The sequence below is a fragment of the Macaca thibetana genome, chromosome 14 (genome assembly GCF_024542745.1).
Source record: "Macaca thibetana thibetana isolate TM-01 chromosome 14, ASM2454274v1, whole genome shotgun sequence".
Classification (NCBI taxonomy): domain Eukaryota; kingdom Metazoa; phylum Chordata; class Mammalia; order Primates; family Cercopithecidae; genus Macaca; species Macaca thibetana.
Genome location: NC_065591.1, coordinates 18,187,851 through 18,211,893, shown reverse-complemented (window position 1 = coordinate 18,211,893; position 24,043 = coordinate 18,187,851). Strand labels below are relative to the sequence as shown.

Sequence of the window (24,043 nt, the reverse complement as noted above, 5' to 3'; positions counted from 1 at the left end):
TTAGTCTCAATTTTATTTCTGCTCTGATCTTGATTATTTCTTCTACTAATTTTGGGTTTGGTTTGTTCTTGCTTTCACAATTCTTTGAGCTGCATCATTAAGTTGATTTGAAATCTTCCTACTTTTTTGATGTAGACATTTATTGCTATAAGCTTCTTTCTTAATACTGCTTTTGCTGTATCCCATAGGTTTTGGTATGCTGTGTTTTTATTTTCATTTGTGTGAAGAAATTTTTAAATTTCCTTCTTAATTTCTTTGTTGACCCATTGGTCACTCAGGAGCATATTTAATTTCCGTGTATTCGTATGATTTTAAAAGTTTGTTATTTCTGATTTTCAGAGCACAGTGTTCCCTTGTGGTCTGAAAAGATACTTGCTGTGATTTCAGTTTTCTTAAATTTCTCATTATACTTATTTCGTGGCCTAATATGTGGTCTGTCCTAGAGAATGTTCTGGGTGTTGATGAAAAGAATGTGTATTCTACAGCTGTTGGATGGAATGTTCTGTAAATGTCTGTTAGGTCCATTTGGTCTAAAAAGCAATCTGAATCTAAAATGCAGTTTAAATCCAGTGTTTCTGTGTTGATTTTCTGTCTAGATGATCTGTCCAATGCTGAGAGTGAGGTATTGAAGTCCCCAACTGTTACTGTATTGGAGTATATCTCTCCCTTTAGATCTAATAATATTTGCAATATTTGCTTTATATAACTGTTTGGTGTTGAATGCATATGTATTTGCAATTGTTATATCCTCTTGCTGAAGTGATCCCTTTGTTACTATATAATTATTTTGTCTCTTTTTAGGTGTTGTTTTTTTTTTTTTTTTTTTTTTTTTTTTTGAGACAGTCTCTCACTCTGTCGCCCAAGCTGGAGTGCAGTAGTGCGATCTTGGCTCACTGCAACCTCTGCCTCCAGGGTTTTCAAGCGTTTCTTCTGCCTTAGCCTCCCAAGTAGCTGCGACGGCAGGCGTGTGCCACCACACCTGGCTAATTTTTTTTTTTTTTTTTTTTTGAGACGGAGTCTGGCTCTGTCGCCAGGCTGGAGTGCAGTGCAGTGGCTGGATCTCAGCTCACTGCAAGCTCCGCCTCCTGGATTCATGCCATTCTCCTGCCTCAGCCTCCGGAGTAGCTGGGACTACAGGCGCCCGCCACCTCGCCCGGCTAGTTTTTTGTATTTTTTTTAGTAGAGACGGGGTTTCACCGTATTAGCCAGGATGTTCTCGATCTCCTGACCATGTGATCCCGCCCGTCTCAGCCTCCCATTTTTTGTATTTTTAATAGGTACGGGATTTTACCATGTTAGCCAGGAACTCTGGATCTCCTGACGTGGTGATCCAGCCACCTTGGCCTCCCAAAGTGTTGGGATTACAGGCGTGAGCCACTGCACCCGGCTGAAAATCTTTTAATGAATAGAAAATCTACTCAGAAGTAGCAGATGAAGTTAGTGATATTTCTTAGGGACAGTAAAAGATAGGAAAGAAGAAATGAGCATTTCTCAATTACTAGCCGTGTGCTAGGCACTGTTAGGTGCTTTATATGTATTTTCAAATTTAATTCTTGTAGTCTTATGAGGTAGGTATTACAACCTTCCTTTGACAGATTAGGAAAATGAGGCTCAGGGAAGCTGATTTTTGTACCTAAGGTCACATAAGCTAATAAGAGGCAGGGATCTGAGCCTTAGTCAGTCTGATGGTAAACCCTGGGTTCTTTCTGCTGTGTTACGTAACTACACAGAGAATTAATCTGATTGTTATTGTTGTTGCTTTAAAGAGAAAATAATCTTACAGAGACTAAGGAGTAAAGATAAGTCAAAAATGAAAACTTTATTGTATAGTTTAGGAGGCATGGTGGACTTGCAGAAGCATGGGTACTGGAGTTTATGTTGTTAATGGATGGTGACTGGTGTGACAGCCTCTTAGTGAAATGCTTGGTTTCCTTTGCCCCTGTTCATTGCTACCTCGGCCACTGACCTATCATCTCTTCTCTCTAGGGTAAAGCCCATAGCTTGAAGCCAAGCGTAAAGGAGAAGCTGGCAGGCAGCCCCATTCGCACTTCTGAAGATGTGAGCCAGCGAGTCTATCTCTATGAGGGACTCCTAGGTGAGAAACACACTGGGAAGGCCCTTTGCACTGGAGAAAGCTGGCTCAGCCAGGGGAGAGGGTCACACTGAACAAGTAGCTGGTTGGCTTTCTGCTGATCTCAATGCTGACATTAGATAGCAGTTTTATACCTGAAGCAAGCGACTTACTGTGTCCAGAACAAGCAGTGGGTGAAAACTGGACAAGATTGGGTTTTGGTGTTAATCAACAGCCTCTGCCTTTCTGTCTTCCTTTCTTTCCCTTCTTGCTACCATGGTCCTTCCTGCTCTCAAATTGGCAGGAAGGGACAAAGGATCCATGTGGGACCAGTTAGAGGATGCAGCTATGGAGACCTTTTCTATAAGTAACCACATTTATTTGTGTGCTGTGTTCATCCCTCCTCCTTGGGAGGGACTGGGCGTTACTTGAAGGCATCTGGGGCTGGTGGCAGGCATGTTAGATCTGGGGTAGAGAGATTGTGTTTGCTTTGCCCTGGAATTTGTAATTATTCCCTTTTATCTGGATTTTACTCTTTATTTTTGTTTGGCAGCTATATTCTTAAATGTTAAATAGGCCCCCTAAGAAACCTTTATTCTACGCAGGCAAAGAGCGTTCTACTTTATGGGACCAAATGCAATTCTGGGAAGATGCCTTCTTAGATGCTGTGATGTTGGAGAGAGAAGGCATGGGTATGGACCAGGGTCCCCAGGAAATGATCGACAGGTATGGGGCTTAGGAAACCATTGGGAATATGCAGACAGCCTCCTCCTGGTTAGTTCTGTGGTCTCCCACTTGAGGGCTGACTTGTGCTTTGTCTTCTGCTTAGGTACCTGTCCCTGGGAGAACATGACCGGAAGCGCCTGGAAGATGATGAAGATCGCTTGCTGGCCACCCTTTTGCACAACCTCATCTCCTACATGCTGCTGATGAAGGTAATGTCATTTTGCTGTGTCCAGCTCCACTGATGCTAGAAGGGCAAGGCTTGTTCCTGTCACCTGAATTTCGGGGCAGCTGGGAAGCTATCAAGGTATCTTACTTAGGGCTGTCTTCTTGATTGAAAGTCTGAGGCCTCTCTGCCAGCTTAACAATGTTCTGTTTCTCTGAAGCTGCCAGCCTGTTTTACTAAGGAGTGTTGTAGAAATAACTGATGATTCTCTTTTTTTTTTTTTTTTTTGAGACAGAGTCTTGCTCTGTCGCCCAGGTAGGAGTGCAGTGGCGCAATCTCAGCTCACTGCAACCTCCACCTCCCCAGTTCAAGTGATTCTTGTGCCTCAGCCTCCCCAGTAGCTGGGATTATAGGTGCAGACCACCATACCCAGCTAGTTTTTGTATTTTTAGTAGAGACGGGGTTTCACCATGTTGGCCAGGCTGGTCTCAAACTCCTGACCTCAGGTGATCCACCCGCCTTGGCCTCCCAAAGTGCTGGGACTACAGGCATGAGCCACTGCGCCTGGCCAAGAACTGATGATTCCATACTATTTATTTATTTATTTATTTTTATTTTCATTTTTTTTGAGACAGAGTCTCACTCTGTCACCCAGGCTGGAGTACAGTGGCACGGTGTTGGCTCACTGCATCCTCTGCCTCCCGGGTTCAAGCAATTCTCCTGCCTCGGCCTCCTAAGTAGCTGGGATTACAGATGTCTGCCACTACGCCCAGCTAATTTTTCTATTTTTAGTAGAGATGGGGTTTCACCATGTTGGCCAGGCGCCTTGGTCTCGTACTTCTGACCTCAAGTGATCCTCTTGCCTCAGCCTCCCAAAGTGCTGGGATTACAGGCAGGAGCTACCATGCCCAGCCATTATTTGTTTATTTTGAGATTTATATGGTCTCCCTTTACTGAGTAGTTTTAGGATGCCAGTAGAGCTTCCCACAAAATACAATGAATTAATTTTTCTTTTTTACAGTAGTAGATTTTTAAAACTTAGAAAGGATGCTCAGGACCAGGAGTGGTGGCTCACGCCTGTAATCCCAGCACTTTGGGAGGCCAAGGTAGATGGATCACCTGAGGTCAGGAGTTCTAGACTAGCCTGACCAATATGGTGAAATCCTGTCTCTACTAAAAATACAAAAGTTAGCTGGGCATGGTGGCTCACGCCTCTGATCCCAGCTACTTGGAAGGCTGAGACAGGAGAATCGCTTGAACTCTAGAGAAGAAGGTTGCAGTGAGCTGAGATCGCACCATTATATTCCAGCCTAGGCAACAGGAGTGAAAATCCATCTCAAAAAAAAAAAAGAAACGATGCTCAGATTTTGTTTTTCAGGACAGCCCTATATCTTACAGAATTTTCCATAGTTATAAGAAGAGCCAGCCATTAACAAAGTAATAGTAGATAGAACTTGGTATGTTGTACTTGGTTTTGTGGCTGTGGAAGAAGTATGTTACCAAGTAGAAGAGTTCTGCTCTCAAAGGGAAACATAAGTCTGGAGTTGATGGGTAGAAGAGAATCGTTTGGAGAAGGAGCCACTGGGTTTCTCCTCCTTTTGTTCTCCCTAACCTCCCTAAGTGTGAAGGGATCAGTTGATCAAATGCAGAGAATGCCCCCAGCCCCTCTTGGTTTGCTTCATTTCCTGGTGTAAGTTTCACTGTACTCTGGAATTTGGAGGGTACTGGTTGACTCTGGCTGGGAAAGGATGATGATCCCTAACCTTCAGAGATGTCTTAGCTACAACCCAGTCTGGTGTTGCCACTCTAAGTCATTTCTGAATTACACTATGAAGAGCCTTGGGGGTTTTCAGAGCCCTTGTAGGGGTGAATGTTGTGGTATTGAGTGGGGATAGGGAGAAAGTCTCCTCTGGAACCAGAACTGCTCTAAGAGCCACTTTTCTGCAGAAGCTAACTAGAGACAGAGCCAGGACTTTTCTTCCCCTCATGGTGGCAGAATACACAGTTGAAAGTTTTCTCCCTTGTTCAGTGATGTGGTCTTTCAGAATTTCACTTCTCTCAGATGGTGGGAAACCCACTTGTACATTCTCTTCTCTCTACCTCAGTCGAGAGGAGAGCAGATCCCTTGTTAAGAGTCCTGTTTTGGCTTTTCAGGTAAATAAGAATGACATCCGCAAGAAGGTGAGGCGCCTAATGGGAAAGTCGCACATTGGGCTTGTGTACAGCCAGCAAATCAATGAGGTGCTTGATCAGCTGGCGAACCTGGTAAGCACATCTGGCCACCCCTTAGGCTTCCCATGGGTCGTTTCTTGGTTTGTGTCACTTCCAGTCCAGTTCACCCCTGATTTTGCAAATGGAGCAGTTGTCTTTGACTCTAAATGAGGCATTAGTCCCTGTGTTCTGTGATGGGATTCTCTGTATAAAACTATCATAGTGCATCAGTTTTGATGTGTGGTCTGGACTGCTGAGGTTTCAGAAGGTGAAAACTATTTCAAATGATTCTAAAATGTTATTTGCCATTTTCACAGGGTTACGTTTGCACTGATGGTACCAAAGCAGTGGTGGGTACAACTGCTGGCACTTTAACCCAAGTGAAGACAATGGCCCCAAACTATGCCAGCAGCCATTGTATTCCTTGCCTCGATACACTCTCAGTTTTTTATTTTTGTTTTGTTTGTTTTTTGAGACAGACTCTCACTTTGTCGCCCAGGCTGGAGTGCAGTAGTGCAATCTTGGCTCACCGCAATCTCCACCTCCTAGGTTCAAGCGATTCTCATGCCTCAGCCTCCCGAGTAGCTGGGATTACAGGCGTGTGCCCCCACACCCAACTGATTTATTTATATATATAGAGAGAGAGAGAGAGAGCGCGCGCGAGAGAGAGAGGGAGCGAGAGACAGAGTTTCACTCTCTTGTTGCCCAGGCTGGAGTGCAATGGTGCAACTTTGGCTCACTGCAGTCTCTGCCTTGTGGGTTCAAGCAGTCTTCCTGCTTCAGCCTCCTGAGTAGCTGAGGTTACAGGCATGCACCACCACGCCTGGCTAATTTTTGTATTTTTAGTAGAGATGGGCATTCGCCAGGCTGATCTCGAACTCCTGACCTCAAATGATCTGCCTGCCTCAGCCTCCCAAAGTTCTGGGATTACGGGCGTGAGTCACTGCACCTGGCTTACACTCTTAGTTTTTTAAAAATGCTAGTTGTGCTTATAAATGTCCTTGAAGAAGCAGTGAAAACTGTTACTTTTATTAAATTGATTGATTATACTTTTTTTTTTTTTTTTTGAGACGAAGTCTCGCTCTGTCGCCCAGGCTGGAGTGCAGTGGTGCCATCTCGGCTCACTGCAAGCTCTGCCTCCCGGGTTCATGTCATTCTCCTGTCTCAGCCTCCCTAGTAGCTGGGACTACAGGCCCCCGCCACCACGCCCAGCTAATTTTTATATTTTTAGTAGAGACGGGGTTTCACCATGTTGGTTAGGCTGGTCTCTAACTCCTGACCTTGTGATCCACCCACCTCGGCCTCCCAAAGTGCTGGGATTACAGGTGTGAGCCACCACTCCCAGCCAAGGGAGACCCCATTTCTACAAAAAATAAAAAAATCAGCCAGGCACGGTGGCATGCACCTGTAGTCCTAGCTACTTGGGAAGCTGAGGTCACTTGAGCTCAGGAGGTTGAGGCTGCCATGATTCATGATCGCACCACTGCACTCCAGCCTGGGTGACAGAATGAAACCCTGTTTCAAAAAAAAAAAAAAAGAAAAAAGATGTATGGAGAATAGGAGCTCACTGTTGCCCAGGTTGGTGTCCAACTCCTGCCTGGGCTCAAACAGTACTCCCGACTTGGCCTCCTAAAGTGTTGGGATTATAGGAATGAGCCCCCATGTCTGGCCTAAATGGATTTTAATGTAATAGTGTAAAATGTTCGTTGATGTGCTTTCAGATTCCACACTGCAGCTAACTTTCAACAGCTGCTGTTGCTGGGTGTTGTGATTTATGCCTGTAATCCCAGGTACTTGGGAGGCTGAGGCAGGAGTGTCACTTATGCCCAGGAGTTCAAAGCTGTAATGGGCTATGGTCATGCCACTGAACTCCAGCCTGGGTGACAGAGCGAAACCTTGTCTCTAAAAAAAAAGAAGCTGCTACTTCTCAAGTTCTGGTATAGTGTTAAAAAAGAATACGTCTATTTATCTGAAAAGGCTATGAAAATCCTCTTCCATTTTCCAAATACGTAACTGTTAGGTCGTTTTTTTCATATACCTCAACCAAAGCAACATACTGCAACAGACTCAATGCAGAAGCAGATAGGAGAATGCAGCTATTTGCTGTTAAGTCAAACATTAAAGAGATTTGCAAAAATGTGAAATGGTGCCTTTTTTTTTTAGAAAATATAGTTCTTAAAAATGTTTATATTACTATGTAATGGGTTATTAATGAATTAATTGTTTTTATAATTATTTGAGAAATTTCTGTTTAAATTTCTAGTATGTAAATATCTATAACTCACATAAACAAAAGCTCTTTGGAATCTTCAATAAATTTTAAGAGATATGGGGCTTCTGAGACCAAAACATCTGAAACCACTTCCCGGGTGACCAGTGGCCAGCAGATGAGACTGTGCTGAGAAAGCTGATATGAATTTGATTGCTGGATGGGGAATTCTTGGCCCAGAGCCCTCTTGAGAGGGATGTATGACTGTCTCAAAAAAATCTCTCTTTCATCAGAATGGACGCGATCTCTCTATCTGGTCCAGTGGCAGCCGGCATATGAAGAAGCAGACATTTGTGGTACATGCAGGGACAGATACAAATGGAGATATCTTTTTCATGGAGGTAGGTGCTGGTTCACGCTGGGGGCCCAAAGGGCTGTTGGAGAGTCACAGGGAACTCCTAGAACTGATGCCAGAATATTTTTCTCATTTCTCTCATTCATCTTCATGATCCATTTATCATTAAATTATCAGATTGGGATTTTCTGGTTTTTTTGTGTGTGTTTTTTTGAGATAGGGTCTCACTCTGTCACCCAGGCTGAAGTGCAGTGGCTTGATCTCGGCTCACTGCAACCTCCGCCTCCCGGGTTCAAGCAGTTCCCCTGCCAGAGCCTCGCAAGTAGCTGGGATTACAGGCGCCAGCCACCATGCCCGGCTGATTTTTCTATTTTTAGTAGACATGGGATTTGATCATGTTGGCCAGGCTGGTCTCAAACTCCTGACCTCAAGTAATCCACCCACCTTGGCCTTCCAAGGTGCTGGGGTTACAGGCGTGAGCCACCGCACCCAACCAGATTATCAGATTGTTATTCAGATAATTAAATTTTATATAGTTATAGTAGATGATACCCATTTCTTTTTTTTTTTTTTTTTTTTTGAGACAGAGTATTGCTCTGTCACCCAGGCTGGAGTGCAGTGGTGTGATCTTGGCTCACTATAGCCTCCGCCTCCCAGGTTCAAGCAATTCTCCTGCCTCAGCTTCCTGAGTAGCTAGGATTACAGGCATGCACCACCATGCCTGGCCAATTTTTTGTATTTTAGTAGAGACGGGATTTCATCATGTTGGTTGGCCAGGCTGGTCTTGAACTCCTGACCTCAAGTGATCCACCTGCCTTGACCCCCCAAAGTACTGGGATTACAGGTGTGAGCCACCGCACCCAGCCCTATTTATTTTATACACACACACACAGATATAAAGATATCTATCTATATGTAGATGATATAGTCACATTGTTCATAAATCAGAATAACAGAAAATAGTACACATTGGGAAGTCTTACACTCATTCTTGTCCCCTTCCACTGAATTTTCCACTCCCCTCACCCCTTCATCCTATAGACAATCACTTTTATTAGTTTCCTTTGTAAATTCCAGTGAATTTTTTTTTTTCTTTTTGAGACAGAGTCTTGCTCTGATGCCCAGGCTGGAGTGCAATGGCGTGATCTCGGCTCACTGCAACCTCCACCTCCTGGATTCAAGCAATTCTCCTGCCTCAGGCTCCCAAGTAGCTGGGATGACAGGCGCCTGCCACCATGCCCGACTAATTTTTTGTATTTTTTTTTAGGGATGGGTTTTCGCCATGTTGGTCAGGCTGGTCTCGAACTCCTGACCTCAGTGATGCACCCGCCTCGGCCTCCCAAAGAACTGGGATTGTAGGCATGAGCCAGTGCCCCGGGCCTTCCAGTGGATTTTTATGCAAACAATAAAATATGAACACAAATTCTGATTTTTCTTTTTTTTTTTTTTTTTTTCCTCTTTGAGATGGAGTCTCGATGAACACAAATTCTTATTTTTCTCCCTTCTTTTTTTTCTCTCTTTGAGACGGAGTCTCGCTCTTTTGCTCAGGCTGGAGTGCAGTGGTCCAAACTCGCCTCACTGCACCCTCCGCCTCCTGGGTTCAAGCAATTCTCCTGTCTCAGCCGCCCAAGTAGCTGGGATTACAGGCACCCACCACCATGCCCAGCTAATTTTTCTATTTTTAGTAGAGACGGGGTTTCACCATATTGGCCAGGCTGGTCTTGAACTCCTGACTTCAAGTGATCCGCCCACCTTGGCCTCACAAAGTGCTGGGATTATAGGCATAAGCCACGCCACCTGACCTATTTTTGTCCTTTCTTTCAGAAAGATAGCGCATCTTATCAATTGCTTTATTCCTTGGGTTTTTTCATTTAATATTGTCCTGGTCCTCTTCTGTATCAGTACCAAGAAAGCTTTCCCACTCGTTTTATGGCTACGTGTATTCCACTGTGTGACTGTGCCTTAATTTATTTAACCAGTCACTACATATGGATCCTTGGGTTGCTTCCAAATTTGCTGTTAGTGATACTGTGAATGATGCTGTGCCTGCTTCATTTTATACATGTGCAAGTGTGTCTAAGGATTCCCAGAAATGAGATTGCTGGGTCAGAGGGACAATGTATTTGTAATTTTGGTTGATGGAATTCTTAAGTGTCTCATAACATGTAATACCCCCTTTGCAATTTATTTTGTTGAAGAAATTGGATCATTTGCCCTGTGGAGTCTCCTACATTCTAGATTTTTTGCTGATTGTGTCTCCTTTCTGTTAGCGTGTTTCTCTGTCACATATTTCTCATAGACTGGTAGTTCAGTTTAGAGGTTTGATCACTTTCAGATTCACTCTTCTGGGAAGAACACTTAATGAGTGGTGCTATATGCTTCTTGTTGCCTCTTATGGTCATCCCTGTCCTACTGATCAGTGGGCTCAGATGTGGGCAGTCTGATCTGCCCACCAGAAAGTTCTCATTTGTCTTTTCTGATTTTGCCTATGATATTTTTTGACACACATAAATTTTTTACTTGGATATAATTTTTTTTTTTTTTTTTTTTTGAGACAGAGTCTGTCTCTGTCGCCCAGGCTGGATGCAGCGGCATGATCTCGGCGCACTGCAACCTCTGCCTCCCAGGTTCAAGCAATTCTCCTGCCCCAGCATCCCAAGTAGCTGGGATTACAGGTGCCTGCCACCACACCCGGCTAATTCTTGTATTTTTAGTGGAGATGGGGTTTTACCATGTTGGCCAGGGTGGTCTCGCACTCCTAACCTCAAGTGATCCACCCACCTCAGCCTCTCAAAGTGCTGGGATTACAGGTGTGAGCCATCATGCCTGGCTACTTTTATATAATTAAATTAATCAATAGTTTCTTTTACGGCTTCTGGATTTTGAGACATAGTTAGAAAAAGCCTTACTCTCTAGAATTATAAAGGAAATTGACTATGTTTTCTTCATTTCTGTGTTTTTAATTCTGAAACAGACCTCTAAGTAATTTTAAGGACCAAGTACAACTCCTAAATATAAAGTAGTGAAATTTTGCTTATGTTATCTGTTCCCCTGTGATTTAGCTGAATTTGATTTCCACAGTCACAGTTTTTTGAACAGGTGGTTTACCAAACAGAGGGGCTTACCCTGAAGCAGAAACATACACGTCAGTGTAGCCAAGAAGGAGTCATTTTCATGTCACCCTTTAAAGTGTTAGAATTTGCCTTGTTGCCTCTCGGAGCTGAGGGCTGACTCAGGACGCCTGCACCACAGTAGAAGTGCCACATGACTCTTGCCCTTTTCTTTTCCTTTAAAAAAAAAATCTCTCCAGCAGTTTCCTTGGACTACTCTTACTCTCACCACTGTACAGAGGGAGCCTCATGCTAAGTCTCTGGAGTGTGGGACTGGACGCATTGCCCAAATAGATGCCACTTCCTTGAAGTGGTGCCATGCCAGGGAAGAGTGCACCATGGTCACTGTGACATCACCTGGCTACTGTGAGGCTATTTGATTTTGCCTTTCTCAGAGCATAGCCTGCTTTCTGCATGATCAATTGGACAGCAATTTGGGAATTTTTTTCTTTTTTTTGAGACAGAGTCTCACTCTGTTGCCTAGGCTGAAGTGCAGTGGCGCAATCTTGGTTCACTGCAACCTCTGCCTCCCAGGTTCAAGCGATTCTCCTGCGTCAGCCTCCTGAGTAGCTGGGACTACAGGCACATGTCATCATGTCTGGCTAATTTTTGTATTTTTAGTAGAGATGGGGTTTCACCATGTTGGCCAAGCTGGTCTCAAACTCCTGACCTCAAGTGATCCGCCCACCTCAGCCTCCCAAAGTGCTGGGATTACAGGTGTGAGCTGCCGTGCCTGGCCAAGGAAGATTTTTTTTTTTTTTTTTTTTTTTTTTTTTGGAGATGGAGTCTTGCCCTGTCACCCAGGCTGGAGTGCAGTGGCACAATCTTGGCTCACTGCAACATCTACCCACTGAGTTCAAGCAATTCTACCTCAGCCTCCCAAGTAGCCGGGACTACAGGCACGCATCACCACGCTCGGCAAATTTTTGGTATTTTTAGCAGAGATGAGGTTTTGCCATGTTGGCCAGGCTGGTCTTGAACTCCTGGTCTTAAGTGATCTGTCTGCCTCGGCCTCCCAAAATGCTGGGATTACAGGTGTGAACCTCCGTACCCGGCCAAAGATTTTTTGTTTTTTTTTGAGAGAGAGTCTTGCGGTGTTGCCCAGGCTGGAGTGCAGTGGTGTGATCTCAGCTCAGTGCAAGCTTCGCCTCCCAGGTTCACACCATTCTCCTGCTTCAGCCTCCCAAGTAGCTGGGACTACAGGCACCCAACACCTTGCCCGGCTAATTTTTTGTGTTTTTAGTAGAGACAGGGTTTCACCGTGTTAGCCAGGATGGTCTCAATTTCCTGACCTCGTGATCTGCCCGCCTCGGCCTCCCAAAGTGCTGGGATTACAGGTGTGAGCCACCGCGCCCGGCCACCAAAGATTTTTAAAAATTGTTTTTATTGCCCTTTTTTTTAGTTACAAAAGTAAAACAGTATATGCTATAAATGTTTCAAACCAGCCAAAAGTTTAAAAATAATTAAAAGTTTTACTCCCTCTCAATCCTTTGTCCCAGAGGTAACCACTATTAAAGAGTTTTGTGTGACTTCTTTCAGATTATTGAAAATGCATATTTGTGTAAATATAATTTATTTATATGGAATTTTGTTTTGGCACTTGTGGAAGTGGTATGAAATTACAAATGTTGGCCGGGCGCGGTGGCTCAAGCCTGTAATCCCAGCACTTTGGGAGGCCGAGACGGGCAGATCACAAGGTCAGCAGATCGAGACCATCCTGGCTAACCCAGTGAAACCCCGTCTCTACTAAAAAATACAAAAAACTAGCTGGGCAAGGTGGCGGGCGCCTGTAATCCCAGCTACTGGGGAGGCTGAGGCAGGAGAATGGCGTAAACCCGGGAGGCGGAGCTTGCAGTGAGCTGAGATCCGGCCACTGCACTCCAGCCTGGGCAACAGAGCGAGACTCTGTCACAAAAAAAAAAAAAAAAATTGCTCATTGGGCCAAGCATGGTGGCTCACGCCTGTGATCCCAGTATTTTGGGAGGCCAAGGCAAGAGGATTGCTTGAGCTCAAGAGTTTGAGACCAGCATGGGCAACAAGAGAGAAACCCTGTCTCTACAAAAAATTTAAAAATTAGTCATACATGTGGTGGTGTATGCCTGTGGTCCCAGCTATTAGGAATGCTGAGGTGGGACGTTCGCTTGAGCCCAGGAGGTCAAGACCAGCCTGGGCAACATAGGGAAACCCTGTCTCCACAAAAAAAAATTTTAAGTAAGCTAGGCATGCTAGTACATGCCCGTGGTCCCAGCTACTGGGGAGGTTAAGCTGGAGGATCCTTGAGCCTGGTAGATCAAGGCTTCAGTAAGCTCTGATTGCATCACTTCAGTCCAGCCTGGGTGACAGAGCAAGACCCTGTCTCAAAAATAAATAAATAAAAAATAAAAATTGCTCATTGAATATCCTTGAGCATATATTTTTGCACCCTCACATGAGAATTTCTATAGGATATTGTCCTAGACATGAAATTTTCAAGTCAAGCTTATTACATTTAAGATTTCATTAGATTTTGCCAAATTGCCATCCCAAAGACTATACCAGTTTACACCTTCAACAGCCACTTAGGCGACTCTAACAGTATATTACGAGCATTTCTCTAGCCTAGAATGCTCTAGCTTAGAAATCATGTGTTCTCCTAAATGTGTTCTGCCCGCCTTTACATGATGTTCTTAAAGGATTATGAAAGGTGGAGTGGTATGGTCCATTTTCCCCCTGGAGAAAACCACAGAGTCAGACTGGGGCTAGAACTCAGGTTTCCCATTCCTACTCTGCCACTTTGACTCATTCTCCAAAGGCTTTAGAACTCCAGTAAACTCTTATAGAGTAGCTTAAACCTGATAGTCTTGTGTAGTCCTTACTCACCTAATATTTATGGAGCACATATTATGTGCTAGGTAGTTTTTTGGGTGTCGGGATTATAGCAGTGAATAAGACAGACGTGATTTCTATTGCCCTTAGCATTGACTAGCTATCGGGGAAATCAAATAAATAAAGAGTATTATAAAATACAGTGAGCATTATGAAAGAAGCTCAGGGGGCAGGAGTTATGGGAATATATAGCAGAGGGCCTTGGAGCTGTGGACAACTCCCTTGAGAAGTTGACCTTTGAGCTTAGACTTGAAGAAAAAGTAAGAGTTAATGGCTGGGGAGTGGAAGAGCAGTCAGGGATATTTGAGCTAGAACCAATGGGACTCAGTGATGGAGTGTAGTTAGAGGGAAGAGGAAGGAGTCGGGCATCACTTCTTCATTTCAGGCTGGGGCAGCTGGGTGGATGGTGGTGCCGTTTCCTCAAATAGCAGACTTAAAAGGAGGATCTGCCCAGGAGGAGATGTTGAGTTCAGATTTGGACACAATGAGTTTGAGGTGCTACATGTGAAGCATCCAGACATTGAGAGGCTCAGGAGCTCAGGAAGAGAGGTCTAAGATGGAGAAAGAGGTAAGAACCATCAACGTGGTAATAATCATTAGTTCATAGTTCTGATATCTAGTAGCCAATTAGGGTACTTTCTGTGTGCCTGGCTTTGTATGCACCTTACGTACTTTATGCACATTAACTCATTTAGTCTTCGTAGTAACTGTAGGAAGTTATTACTGTTACTATCCCCGTCTTACCCGTGAGGAACTGTGGACACAGATGAACTTGCTCAGGTGGCACAGCTCAGTAATGGCAGAGCTGGAATCTAAACTCAGGCTGACTTTAGACCTGTGCCCTTCACCACTGTGCTATAATGTCTCCTGTAACATTTGAAGCCTTAAGAACAGATAACTGGCCGGGTACAGTGGCTCACACCTGTAATCCCAGCACTTTAGGAGGCCAAGGTAGGCAGATCATGAGATCAGGAGATCGAGACCATCCTTGCTAACACGGTGAAACCTTGTCTCTACTTAAAAAAAAAAAAAAAATTAGCCGGGCATGGTGGCGTGCGCCTGTAGTCCCAGCTACTTGGGAGGCTGAGGCAGGAGAATGGCGTGAACCTGGGAGGCGGAGCTTGCAGTGAGCTGAGATCACGCCACTGCACTCCAGCCTGGGCGACAGAGCAAGACTCCGTCTCAAAAAAAAAAAAAAAGAACGGATAACTTCACCTGAAAGAGAATGTTGAACAGAAGGTGTCAAAGATATTTGGTTTTTAATTTATATCATCCTGTATTGTATCATTTTTATGCAGTAGGCACTGTTCGTGTGTCACTTGTATTAATTTTTTAAAATATTTTTATAGAGCCGGGCGCGGTGGCTCACGCCTGTAATCCCAGCACTTTGGGAGGCCAAGGCTGGCGGATCACAAGGTCAGGAGATCGAGACCATCCTGGTGAACACGGTGAAACCCCGTCTCTACTAAAAATACAAAAAAATTAGCCAGGCGCGGTGGTGGGCGCCTGTAGTCCCAGCTGCTCCGGAGGCTGAGGCAGGAGAATGGCGTGAACCCAGGAGGCGGAGCTTGCGGTGAGCCGAGACTGCGCCACTGCACTCCAGCCTGGGCGACAGAGCAAGACGCCGTATCAAAAAATATATATATACAAATATATATATTTTTATAGATATAAGGTAGACCCAGGATTAGAAAGTACATCAGCTCCCATTTTTCTCCTTGGTTAAGTCTGTCATGATCTCCTGCCTTTGTGTTTGTCAACAAAGATGATTCCTGAGGTCGTAAGATGGAGGCATGAGATCTCCTCCAAATACTTTAAGTCCATAGAGCACATAAAAGGTAAATAAATAACTGGGCTGGCCGGGCACGGTGGCTCAAGCCTGTAATCCCAGCACTTTGGGAGGCTGAGACGGGCGGATCACGAGGTCAGGAGATCGAGACCATCCTGGCTAATACAGTGAAACCCCATCTCTACTAAAAAATACAAAAAACTAGCCAGGCGAGGTGGTGGGCGCCTATAGTCCCAGCTTCTAGAGAGGCTGAGGCAGGAGAATGGCGTAAACCCGGGAGGCGGAGCTTGCAGTGAGCTGAGATCCGGCCACTGCACTCCAGCCTGGGCGACAGAGCGAGACTCCATCTCAAAAATAAATAAATAAATAAATAAATAAATAAATAACTGGGCTTAGTGCGGTGGGTCACACCTGTAATCCCAGCACTTTGGGAGGCCGAGACGGGTGGATCACTTGAGGTCAGGAGTTCAAGACCAGCCTGGCCAACATTATGAAACCCTGTCTCTACTAAAAATACAAAAATTAGCCAAGCATGGTGGTATGTGCCTGTAGTCTCAGCTACTCAGGAGGCTGAGGCAGGAGAATCGTTTGAACCCATGAGGCAGAGGTTGTAGTGAGTCGAGATTGCATCTCTGCACTCCAGTCCAGGCAACAGTGGGACTCTATCTCAAAAAAAAAAAAAAAAATTATAGCCAGTGTGATGGTGTGCACCTGTAGTCCCTGCTACTTTGGGGGAACCTGGGAGGTCAAGGCTACAGTGAGCTGAGATGGCACCAGTGCGCTCAAGCCTGGGGGACAAAGTGAGACCCTGTCTCAAAAAAAAAAAAAAAAAAAAAAAAGTAATAAATAACTGATTGATTTGTGCCTCTTCACTTATACACAGGTTCTTCTAATGACTCCATCTCTTCCACCAATCCTTGTAGCAGGCAGCATGTCAGTAGTTCTGTTTTGTGTCTCCAACTAGGGACACCACGAGTATAAGGCAGAAAACCTGACCATGGGGATGCCGCAGGGCCAGTTGTCCCACCCTTTCCCTGTAGGAAACAGTCTAGGGAGAGGCTGTCAGAGACAGAAACCACTGAGCCGCTTTGTGCACTTCTCCAGGTGTGCGATGACTGTGTGGTGTTGCGTAGTAACATCGGAACAGTATATGAGCGCTGGTGGTACGAGAAGCTCATCAACATGACCTACTGTCCCAAGACCAAGGTGTTGTGCTTGTGGCGTAGAAATGGCTCTGAGACCCAGCTCAACAAGTTCTATACTAAAAAGGTACCCAGGATCTGTGTTTGGATTGGGGCTAGGGTAGGCATTGAGGACCAAATAGTGAGTTTATCTTTGGGAAGTTAAAATTCCAAAACCCATGTCTGGAGCCACACTTCTGTCTCCAGCTGTTGGGTGTGGTACCTAAAGCTGTCTCGGAGGTCCTGGCGTCAGCCCAAGCCTTCAGTGGCCGTTACAGAGCAGTGGGTGGGGAACCGTGGACAGCCCCCATGATGGGACCGCTCTCCCCCTGTGCCACAGTGTCGGGAGCTGTACTACTGTGTGAAGGACAGCATGGAGCGCGCTGCCGCCCGACAGCAAAGCATCAAACCCGGTGAGGAGAGTTTTTCCTGAGAGTGTCTTCCCTGTTTCCACCAGTCCTTCTGAGTGTCGGGGTCTGGTAGGGAAGTCAGGGGTGGGATTCCCCACCGCACCAGTGAGCTGATAGCCCCTCCCTCACCACAGGACCTGAATTGGGTGGCGAGTTCCCTGTGCAGGACATGAAGACTGGTGAGGGTGGCCTGCTGCAGGTCACCCTGGAAGGGATCAACCTCAAGTTTATGCACAATCAGGTAGGTGCGAGCAGCAGCACAAGGCTCCCTGTAAGAAGGACCAGTGTCCAGGCCCCCAGTACTTCCCCAGCAAAGCATGAGAGAGGGCCCTCGAGCTAGAGGGAGAACTGGAGCAGCTGGACCCAGGAAAGAAATCCCAGGGGAGGGCACAGTGACGTTGGCGACCACCTGGCGCTGTGAAGGTGCACCAGGGAGCCCGCGGGGGAGGCTGGGCAGAAGCGAGGCCGGGTGGCCACGCTGCCCCATCCGTTGGACTCCACACAGTGTGAGTGGGAGCGTCTCACTTGGCCCTTCCCCTGCAGTGTCTCTGCCTTCCTCTATTCCCAGGGTATGCTTCTGCTTGGTGGTTTTGCTTTGAGAGTCTAGACTGGCCGATCTCTTTGTGTCTTTCTGGTGTGCGTGCAGCTTGCGTGTGCGTGTGTGCGTGCCTGTGTGTAAGTAGCTTGTGTCTGTCCTCTCTGGAGTGTGTTTATTTGCCTTTTTCTTCTGCGGATTCTTCTGTTCTTTTCCTTCCTCTGAGTGTTCCCACTCTGTCCCCTGCTCCACAGGCCCCATTCCCCTTCTTTTGATTGGGAAGCAGTTCTGGATACATATTTCCCTCATTGTAATTCCACCATAGGAGCTGACTTTTTTTTTTTTTTTCTCTCTTGGTCTTTTAACACAGTGTTACCTTTTTCTCTCAGTGGACATTCCTTAAGCTAATTCCTTTCTGAGGCCAGCGCATCATCCCAGGTCCGTTCACAGCTCTGACTCCTCACACAAGTGCCTTCCCTCCTCTTTCCCTGATGTCCGGGTTGCTCTCCCTGAGGCTCTGAGCCAGACCCGAATGTGTGAAGCCCCATAGCCCCTGGCCAGGCTGCAGACCCTCAGGGGAGGTGGATGCCTGACTGATGTGGCTGTCTCCCTCCCTCTGCTAGCCGTTGTATCTCTCTTCCAGGAACGTAGCTGGGCAGCTTTGGTTTAACGGGAAACAGCTGCCCAGGCTGCCAGCAGCCCCTTAGTGTATTTTCAATCTAGAACTTAGGGCGGTAGCCAACCCCAAAGACCTTAGGACCAGCCCAGAGAGGGGTCTACCTAAGTGCTTTTCTGGACCACAGAGGTGTCAGTATTTCTTGAGGAGCAGGCTCCTGACCACATTTTAGTGCTGTGGCCTCCCTGTCTGAAGATGAGATCTTGCTGAGCAACGCCCAGGAGCTCTGCCCTGTTCCTCGTCCTGCCCTTGGCACAGCCCCTCTGGGCAGCCATCCAAGCCAGTCTGTGGTTGAAGGCTTGGCCCCTAGAAGATAGATTGCGCAGAGAAGGAGAGGAAAGCGCAGCTTCTCAATCTCACCTCACAGTTAATAATGAGATAGCAACCTGTCCCTCTTCTGCCACACAGTGGTCAGTTGGACTGGAAGGGGCAGCAGACCTGGTGGAGCTGTGCAGTCTGGGGTGAATGGGAAAAGCACAGGCTTTGGTGTCAGGACGTGCTTGGATTTGAAGCCCAGCTTCCATGTTCATGGGCAGAGAAACTTTCTGATCCATAGTTTCCTCATGTAGAAAATGGGGGTAATACTATATACTGTGTCATGTAGGCGCAGGGATTAGAAATCGTATTTGTAAACCCCAAGTATGTGCTCAGCAAGTGGTAGCGGGTATTATTATCACCACATACCTCTTGGGAGATCCTGGATCCTGTTTCAAGGAGGATACCAACACCTCCCACCCCAAGGACAGTCTGAGGGGAGCTTTGTGCCCGTGCCAGCCCTCTGCGCCGGAGGAGGATGCATGGAAGGGTAGAGACCTGATGGGCTGAGTGGGGATCCCTGGGGCACGGTGTCTTACAAGCACTGCCCTGGGCAGAGGGTACGGGCGGGCAGCCCAGGCCAGCAGCGGGGCCTTCGGGTTGGGTTTGACCATTGAAACTAACGCCTTCATTTCTCTCCCATGCTTTCTCCTCCGGCCAGGAGCGGAAGGTACATGCCCTTTCTGCTATCTTCGCTTCTTAGCGCTTTTGAGTTGTGTGCGTGTGGATTCTTCTGTCCTCTCTTTGGGAAATAGACTTTCTTTGTGTGGGTGGGGCTGTAGCTGGGAGAGTGTGCTGTGTGGGGCAGGGGTGGAGCCTGTGGGCCTTACCCCGCCCTCCCTCCCTCTCTTGCAGGTTTTCATAGAGCTGAATCACATTAAAAAGTGCAATACAGTTCGAGGCGTCTTTGTCCTGGAGGAATTTGGTAATTACACTATTTTGCTCTTAGGTCTGGACTCACATGGCAGTAACTCAAACCTCGGAGCTCCAGAGGAGGGTCTAGGGTCAGGGAGAAGAAGAACCTCTGTAGAGAGGTCAGGAGGAGCAGAGACAAGGAAGAAAAGGGACCCCTGAGATGAGAGCCGGGAAGTGGAAGGGAAAGATAGATAATGGATCGCAGAAGAGCAAATGGGGCCTCAGGTGGGTTTCGAGTTCAGAGGTGGTCCTGAAGCAGCTCAGCGAAGTAGCACCACCTCCCCGTGCTGGGCCAGCCAGTGGTCAGAAAGTTTGGGATAGAGCAGACTGGTGACCCCCAAGCTCCACTACGTCTGTATCACCTGCTGCAATCTCTCTAGCAGCCCAGTCCTCCACCCAGCCTCCCTGGCACCACTCTGGTCTCCACCTGGCCTCTGTGCCAGACAAAGGGCACGGGGCATCGCAGGCAGACTCACTTGAGGGACAGAGGAGCCTAGCAGGGCAGCTGTAGCCCGAAGCTGGGAGCCAGCGCTAGGGAGTGGTGTAGTGGGTTCTCACCCTGGGGCTTTGAGTTCCTGCTGTGTTTGTGCTTCATTCTTTTGTGCCCCTCATCGCTGCTATGAAAACCTTCGTTCTCCAGCAGGTAAAGTGACCTCGGCTCGTGCTGCCTCTCCCCAGGTCTCTGCCTTGGGCCCTGCCCTGGGTGGGTAGCTCCCTTCCACCGAACCAGCTCCTCACACTGCCAGCTCATCTCTTCCTTTCTCCCCCACCCTCTTTCTTCCCACCTTGCCTCCCCCCTCTCACTGGCTCACTGGACTTTCCTCCCCGTGTGCTCCCTTCTCTCTTCTGTCAGAGAGATACTTGGGGGAATCTTCCAACTCAGGAGAATGGCCTGGGCTTCTTGCTCTACCTTTGATGAGTTTATTCCCTGCTGACCCTGAGTTTCCCCAAATTCTGCCTCCCAGGGTCAGAGGAAGGTACAGCCAATTCTCCTCCTGCCTTTTCTGGCCCCCAGGGAGATGCCAGGCCCCTCCGCTCCCAGTCTCAAGGGGCCATGATGATGGCTGAGCCTGGGGGGCTACTCCTTCCTCTGGCCAAGCAGAACCCCTGCATGGCTGGAGCGGGGGCTCTCTTGCCTTCCGGGCTGTGGACATGTGTGTATTTTGCCTGATGCTCCCTGTCACCTCCCTCCCTGGGTGCTGTACTCGCCTGTCTTCTGCTGGGTGTGTTGCTCCAGAGCCCTCAGACGCTCTCCCTCACACAGGCAGGCCTGGGCTTCTCCTGCCGCTCAGGGAAGGACACTGCCACGTCCTGTGGGTTTAGTATCATGTTACCTCTTCAGCCTCAAGACCCTCTATGTAGGGGGCTGGGAATAAAGGGAACTGTGTTTAACATGACCCAATTTTCAGGCTGGTGACAAGATGAGTTCACGGGTGTCTCAGCAAAGTTGGACACAAGCTAGAAACAGCTCTCTCCTCCCAGCCAAAACCTGGGAATTCCCCACGGCAGCTCCTCAGGGGCCCTGGACAGTAGCCGTGACCAGGCTGGTGAAAGGTCCATCCCTCCCATCCAGGGCTTTCAAAGAAGTGGCTGGAATCACAGCCATCAAGTAAAAGCCACTGCGGACGGCAGAGGCCTAGCTGAGGAGGCTGGGGCCATGTCCTCCCAGCCGGCAGGGTCTGGACAGAGCCTCTGGTGGCCTCTGCCCTGTCATAGCCTAAGCTGCTGCAGCCACTGTGAGAGGCCACAGAGGGGAAGGGGACCCTGACGCCGGGCGCTGCCGCCTGGGGGAGCATGGCACTACTGCTCTTAGTGTTGAACTTTCTGTTTTGTCTCTTGCCCGTCCGGTTTTAGTTCCTGAAATTAAAGAAGTGGTGAGCCACAAGTACAAGACACCAATGGTGAGTGTGCTGCTCAACCCTGATGGGCCACAGTGTGCAGGGCTCCCTGGGGACCTTCGGACAAGAGGAGGGGTGGGCCCTCTGAGCGCACAGGGTTGAGTGGGGACCTGGTCTTGTTGCCAAAGGTTCAACTCAAGCTGAAACGGGTCTTGAGCCCCGGGAGACAGACACACACACATGGATCCCCTCTCCCACGGGGACAGCTTCCTTGCTTGGAGCTCACGTTTAGTCCAGAGGCCCATCCAGTGTTAGGGCAGGAGTTGCCCATTGGCAGATCCTCCACACATGGAGATGCAGGAGTCTCAGTATCGTGATCCGCTTGGTTTTCTCTCCCCTCTAGGCCCACGAAATCTGCTACTCTGTATTGTGTCTCTTCTCGTACGTGGCTGCAGTTCGTAGCAGTGAGGAAGATCTCAGAACCCCACCCCGGCCTGTCTCTAGCTGATGGAGAGGGGCTACGAAGCCGCCCCAGCCCAGGGCACGCCCCTGGCCCCTTTCTGTTCCCAAGTGCACGATGCTGCTGTGACTGAGGAGTGGACGATGCTCGTGTGTCCCCTGCAAGCCCCTGCTGTGGATTAGTTGGTTACTGGTTATGTGTCCCTCTGAGTGTGTCTTTGAGCGTGTCCACCTTCCCCTCTCCACTCCCAGAAGACCAAACTGCCTTCCCCTCAGGGCTCAAGAGCGTGTGTCTGTGGGGCTGGTGTGAACCCACTGTTGTGTGTCCTTGAGACATTTGTGTTGTGGTTCCTTGTCCTTGTCCCTGGCGTTGTAACTGTCCACTGCAGGAGTCTGGCTCACCCTTCTCTTTGACCCGGCACGACTGGGCGCCTGGAGCAGTTTCACTCTGTGAGGAATGAGGGAACCCTGGGGCTCGCCCTCTCAGAGGAAGGGCACAGAGAGGAAGGGAAGAATTGGGGGGCAGCTGGAGCGAGTGGCAGCCTCCCTGCTTCCTTCTGCATTCCCAAGCTGGCAGCTACTGCGCGGGGCCCGCAAGTGTGGGCTGCTGCCTGCTACAGCCTCCGTCACTGCAGTGGAGCAGCAAATTCCCTGTGGCCTGCCACGCCTTCGGCATCAGAGGACGGAGTGGGCGAGGCTCGTGGAGTCCCAGGGACCACTGGCTGCTCTGCCTGAGCATCAGGGAGTGGGCAGGAAAGGCCAAGCTGGGTTTGCACATCTGTGTCTGCAGGCTGTGTCTCCAGGCATGGGGTGCCAGGAGGGAGAGGCAGCCTGGGCATGGGCAAGAGATGACTGTAAATATTTCAGCCCCACATTATTTATAGAAAATGTACAGCTGTGTGAATGTGAAATAAATGTCTTTGACTCCCTTCGGGCTCCCTGGCTGCCTTGCATTAAATGACACCTCCTCTTGGCTCAGGCCTGAGGAAGGCTGTCCCTGGACTCTAAAAAGGCACCTCAGGCTGGAAGGAAGGAAGGAGATGAGGTCCTCCACGTCCAAGCTTTGGCACACGGAGGCCCCAGCTCCCCTGTTCTCGTCTCCCAGAGCAAGGCTGCGGGAGGAGCTTTCCTTCCTGGGCACCTGGGGGCCCTGCAGAGAGTTGGGCTGCCGTGAACTGAACGAACGGGCTGCTAGAGGGAGCAGCCAGAGGGTGTCCTCGCCTGAACTGAGATTAAGTGAAAGAAAGCCAAGGCCCTGGCCCTCTCCGTTCCCTTACAGGTGGGTATGGTCCAGAGAGGTGTGGTGACTCAGCCAGGGCCTCCCACAGGGCCCCGGACTCCTGGCCAGGAGTGTCTTCCACTGGGTAGAACTCCCAGAAGCTCCCCTAGGAGCCGCCTTCATGGAATTGTCCTGGATAAACCTGGCTGCACTCTCAGGGAATTTCTGAGACCTGCTGGCTTCCCCCACCCAAAGGGAAACTGATGCTCGGATTTATGGGGAAGTGAGAGCAGAGTGGGGCCCTGGCCCTGACACCTTTCTGGTCCCCAGGGTCCTGGGCTGGATTGGGTTGCTGTCTCCCACTGGGGATATGAGTGTGTACCGGCTGTTGGCTTATTGATGGCTGGGACCGCAAAGCCACCTACTGCAGCTCCACCCCAGGACAACACAGATTCTGCCTCACTCCACCCCCAAGTGGCTGTGACCGGGGACGCTGGCACAAGGATCACGCTGAGTACCTAGGACCAGTTAAATGCGCTTTCCGCTGTCGCAGCTCAGTTTCATCATCTGAAGAGTGAATGCCGCAGGGGAAGACAGGTTCCTTCTAGTGTTAATGTTTTATGAACTCAGAAACCACTCTGGGCCTGGTTTAATCATTGAGAAAACAACAAAAATATCTGCCCTCACTTTGCTGTGAAGATAATGTCCCTGGGCCTTTTTTTTTTTTTTTTTTTTTTTTTTCTTGAGACAGGGTCTCACTCTGTCACCCAGGCTGAAGTGCAGTGGCGTGATCTCGGCCCACCGCAAACTCTACCTCCCGGGTTCAGGTGATTCTCGTGCCTCAGCCTTCCAAATAGCTGGGATTACAGGCATGCCACTATGCCCAGCTAATTTTTGTATTTTTAGTAGAGATGGGGTTTCACCGTGTTGGCCAGGCTGGTCTGGAACTCCTGACCTCAGGTGATCCGCCCGCCTCTGCCTCCCAAAGTGCTGGGA

General features: G+C 48.3%; 2 protein-coding genes across 51 annotated transcripts in view; one reads left to right on the top strand and one right to left on the bottom strand.

The window, feature by feature from the left end:
- The window catches only part of MADD (MAP kinase activating death domain), a 56,980-nt gene extending 34,223 nt beyond the window's left edge, over positions 1-22,757 (top strand). For 21 of the 50 annotated variants that reach the window (XM_050759089.1, XM_050759084.1, XM_050759086.1 and 18 more), the window contains 12 exons: positions 1,987-2,095; positions 2,376-2,438; positions 2,677-2,797; positions 2,901-3,006; positions 5,115-5,225; positions 7,674-7,781; positions 16,604-16,768; positions 17,021-17,093; positions 17,225-17,331; positions 19,472-19,541; positions 21,386-21,432; positions 21,773-22,757. In XM_050759089.1, coding sequence (XP_050615046.1) covers positions 1,987-2,095; positions 2,376-2,438; positions 2,677-2,797; positions 2,901-3,006; positions 5,115-5,225; positions 7,674-7,781; positions 16,604-16,768; positions 17,021-17,093; positions 17,225-17,331; positions 19,472-19,541; positions 21,386-21,432; positions 21,773-21,877 — 1,185 coding nt within the window. In that variant the 3' untranslated portion in view covers positions 21,878-22,757. Of the gene's footprint in view, positions 1-1,986; positions 2,096-2,375; positions 2,439-2,676; positions 2,798-2,900; positions 3,007-5,114; positions 5,226-7,673; positions 7,782-16,603; positions 16,769-17,020; positions 17,094-17,224; positions 17,332-19,471; positions 19,542-21,385; positions 21,434-21,772 lie in introns of those variants that run through there. The other 29 variants (XM_050759120.1, XM_050759117.1, XM_050759095.1 and 26 more) reach the window with 3 other exon arrangements.
- Positions 1-24,043, bottom strand: part of ACP2 (acid phosphatase 2, lysosomal) — a 114,737-nt gene that overhangs the window by 64,832 nt on the left and 25,862 nt on the right. The gene's annotated exons all lie outside the window — the stretch shown is intronic.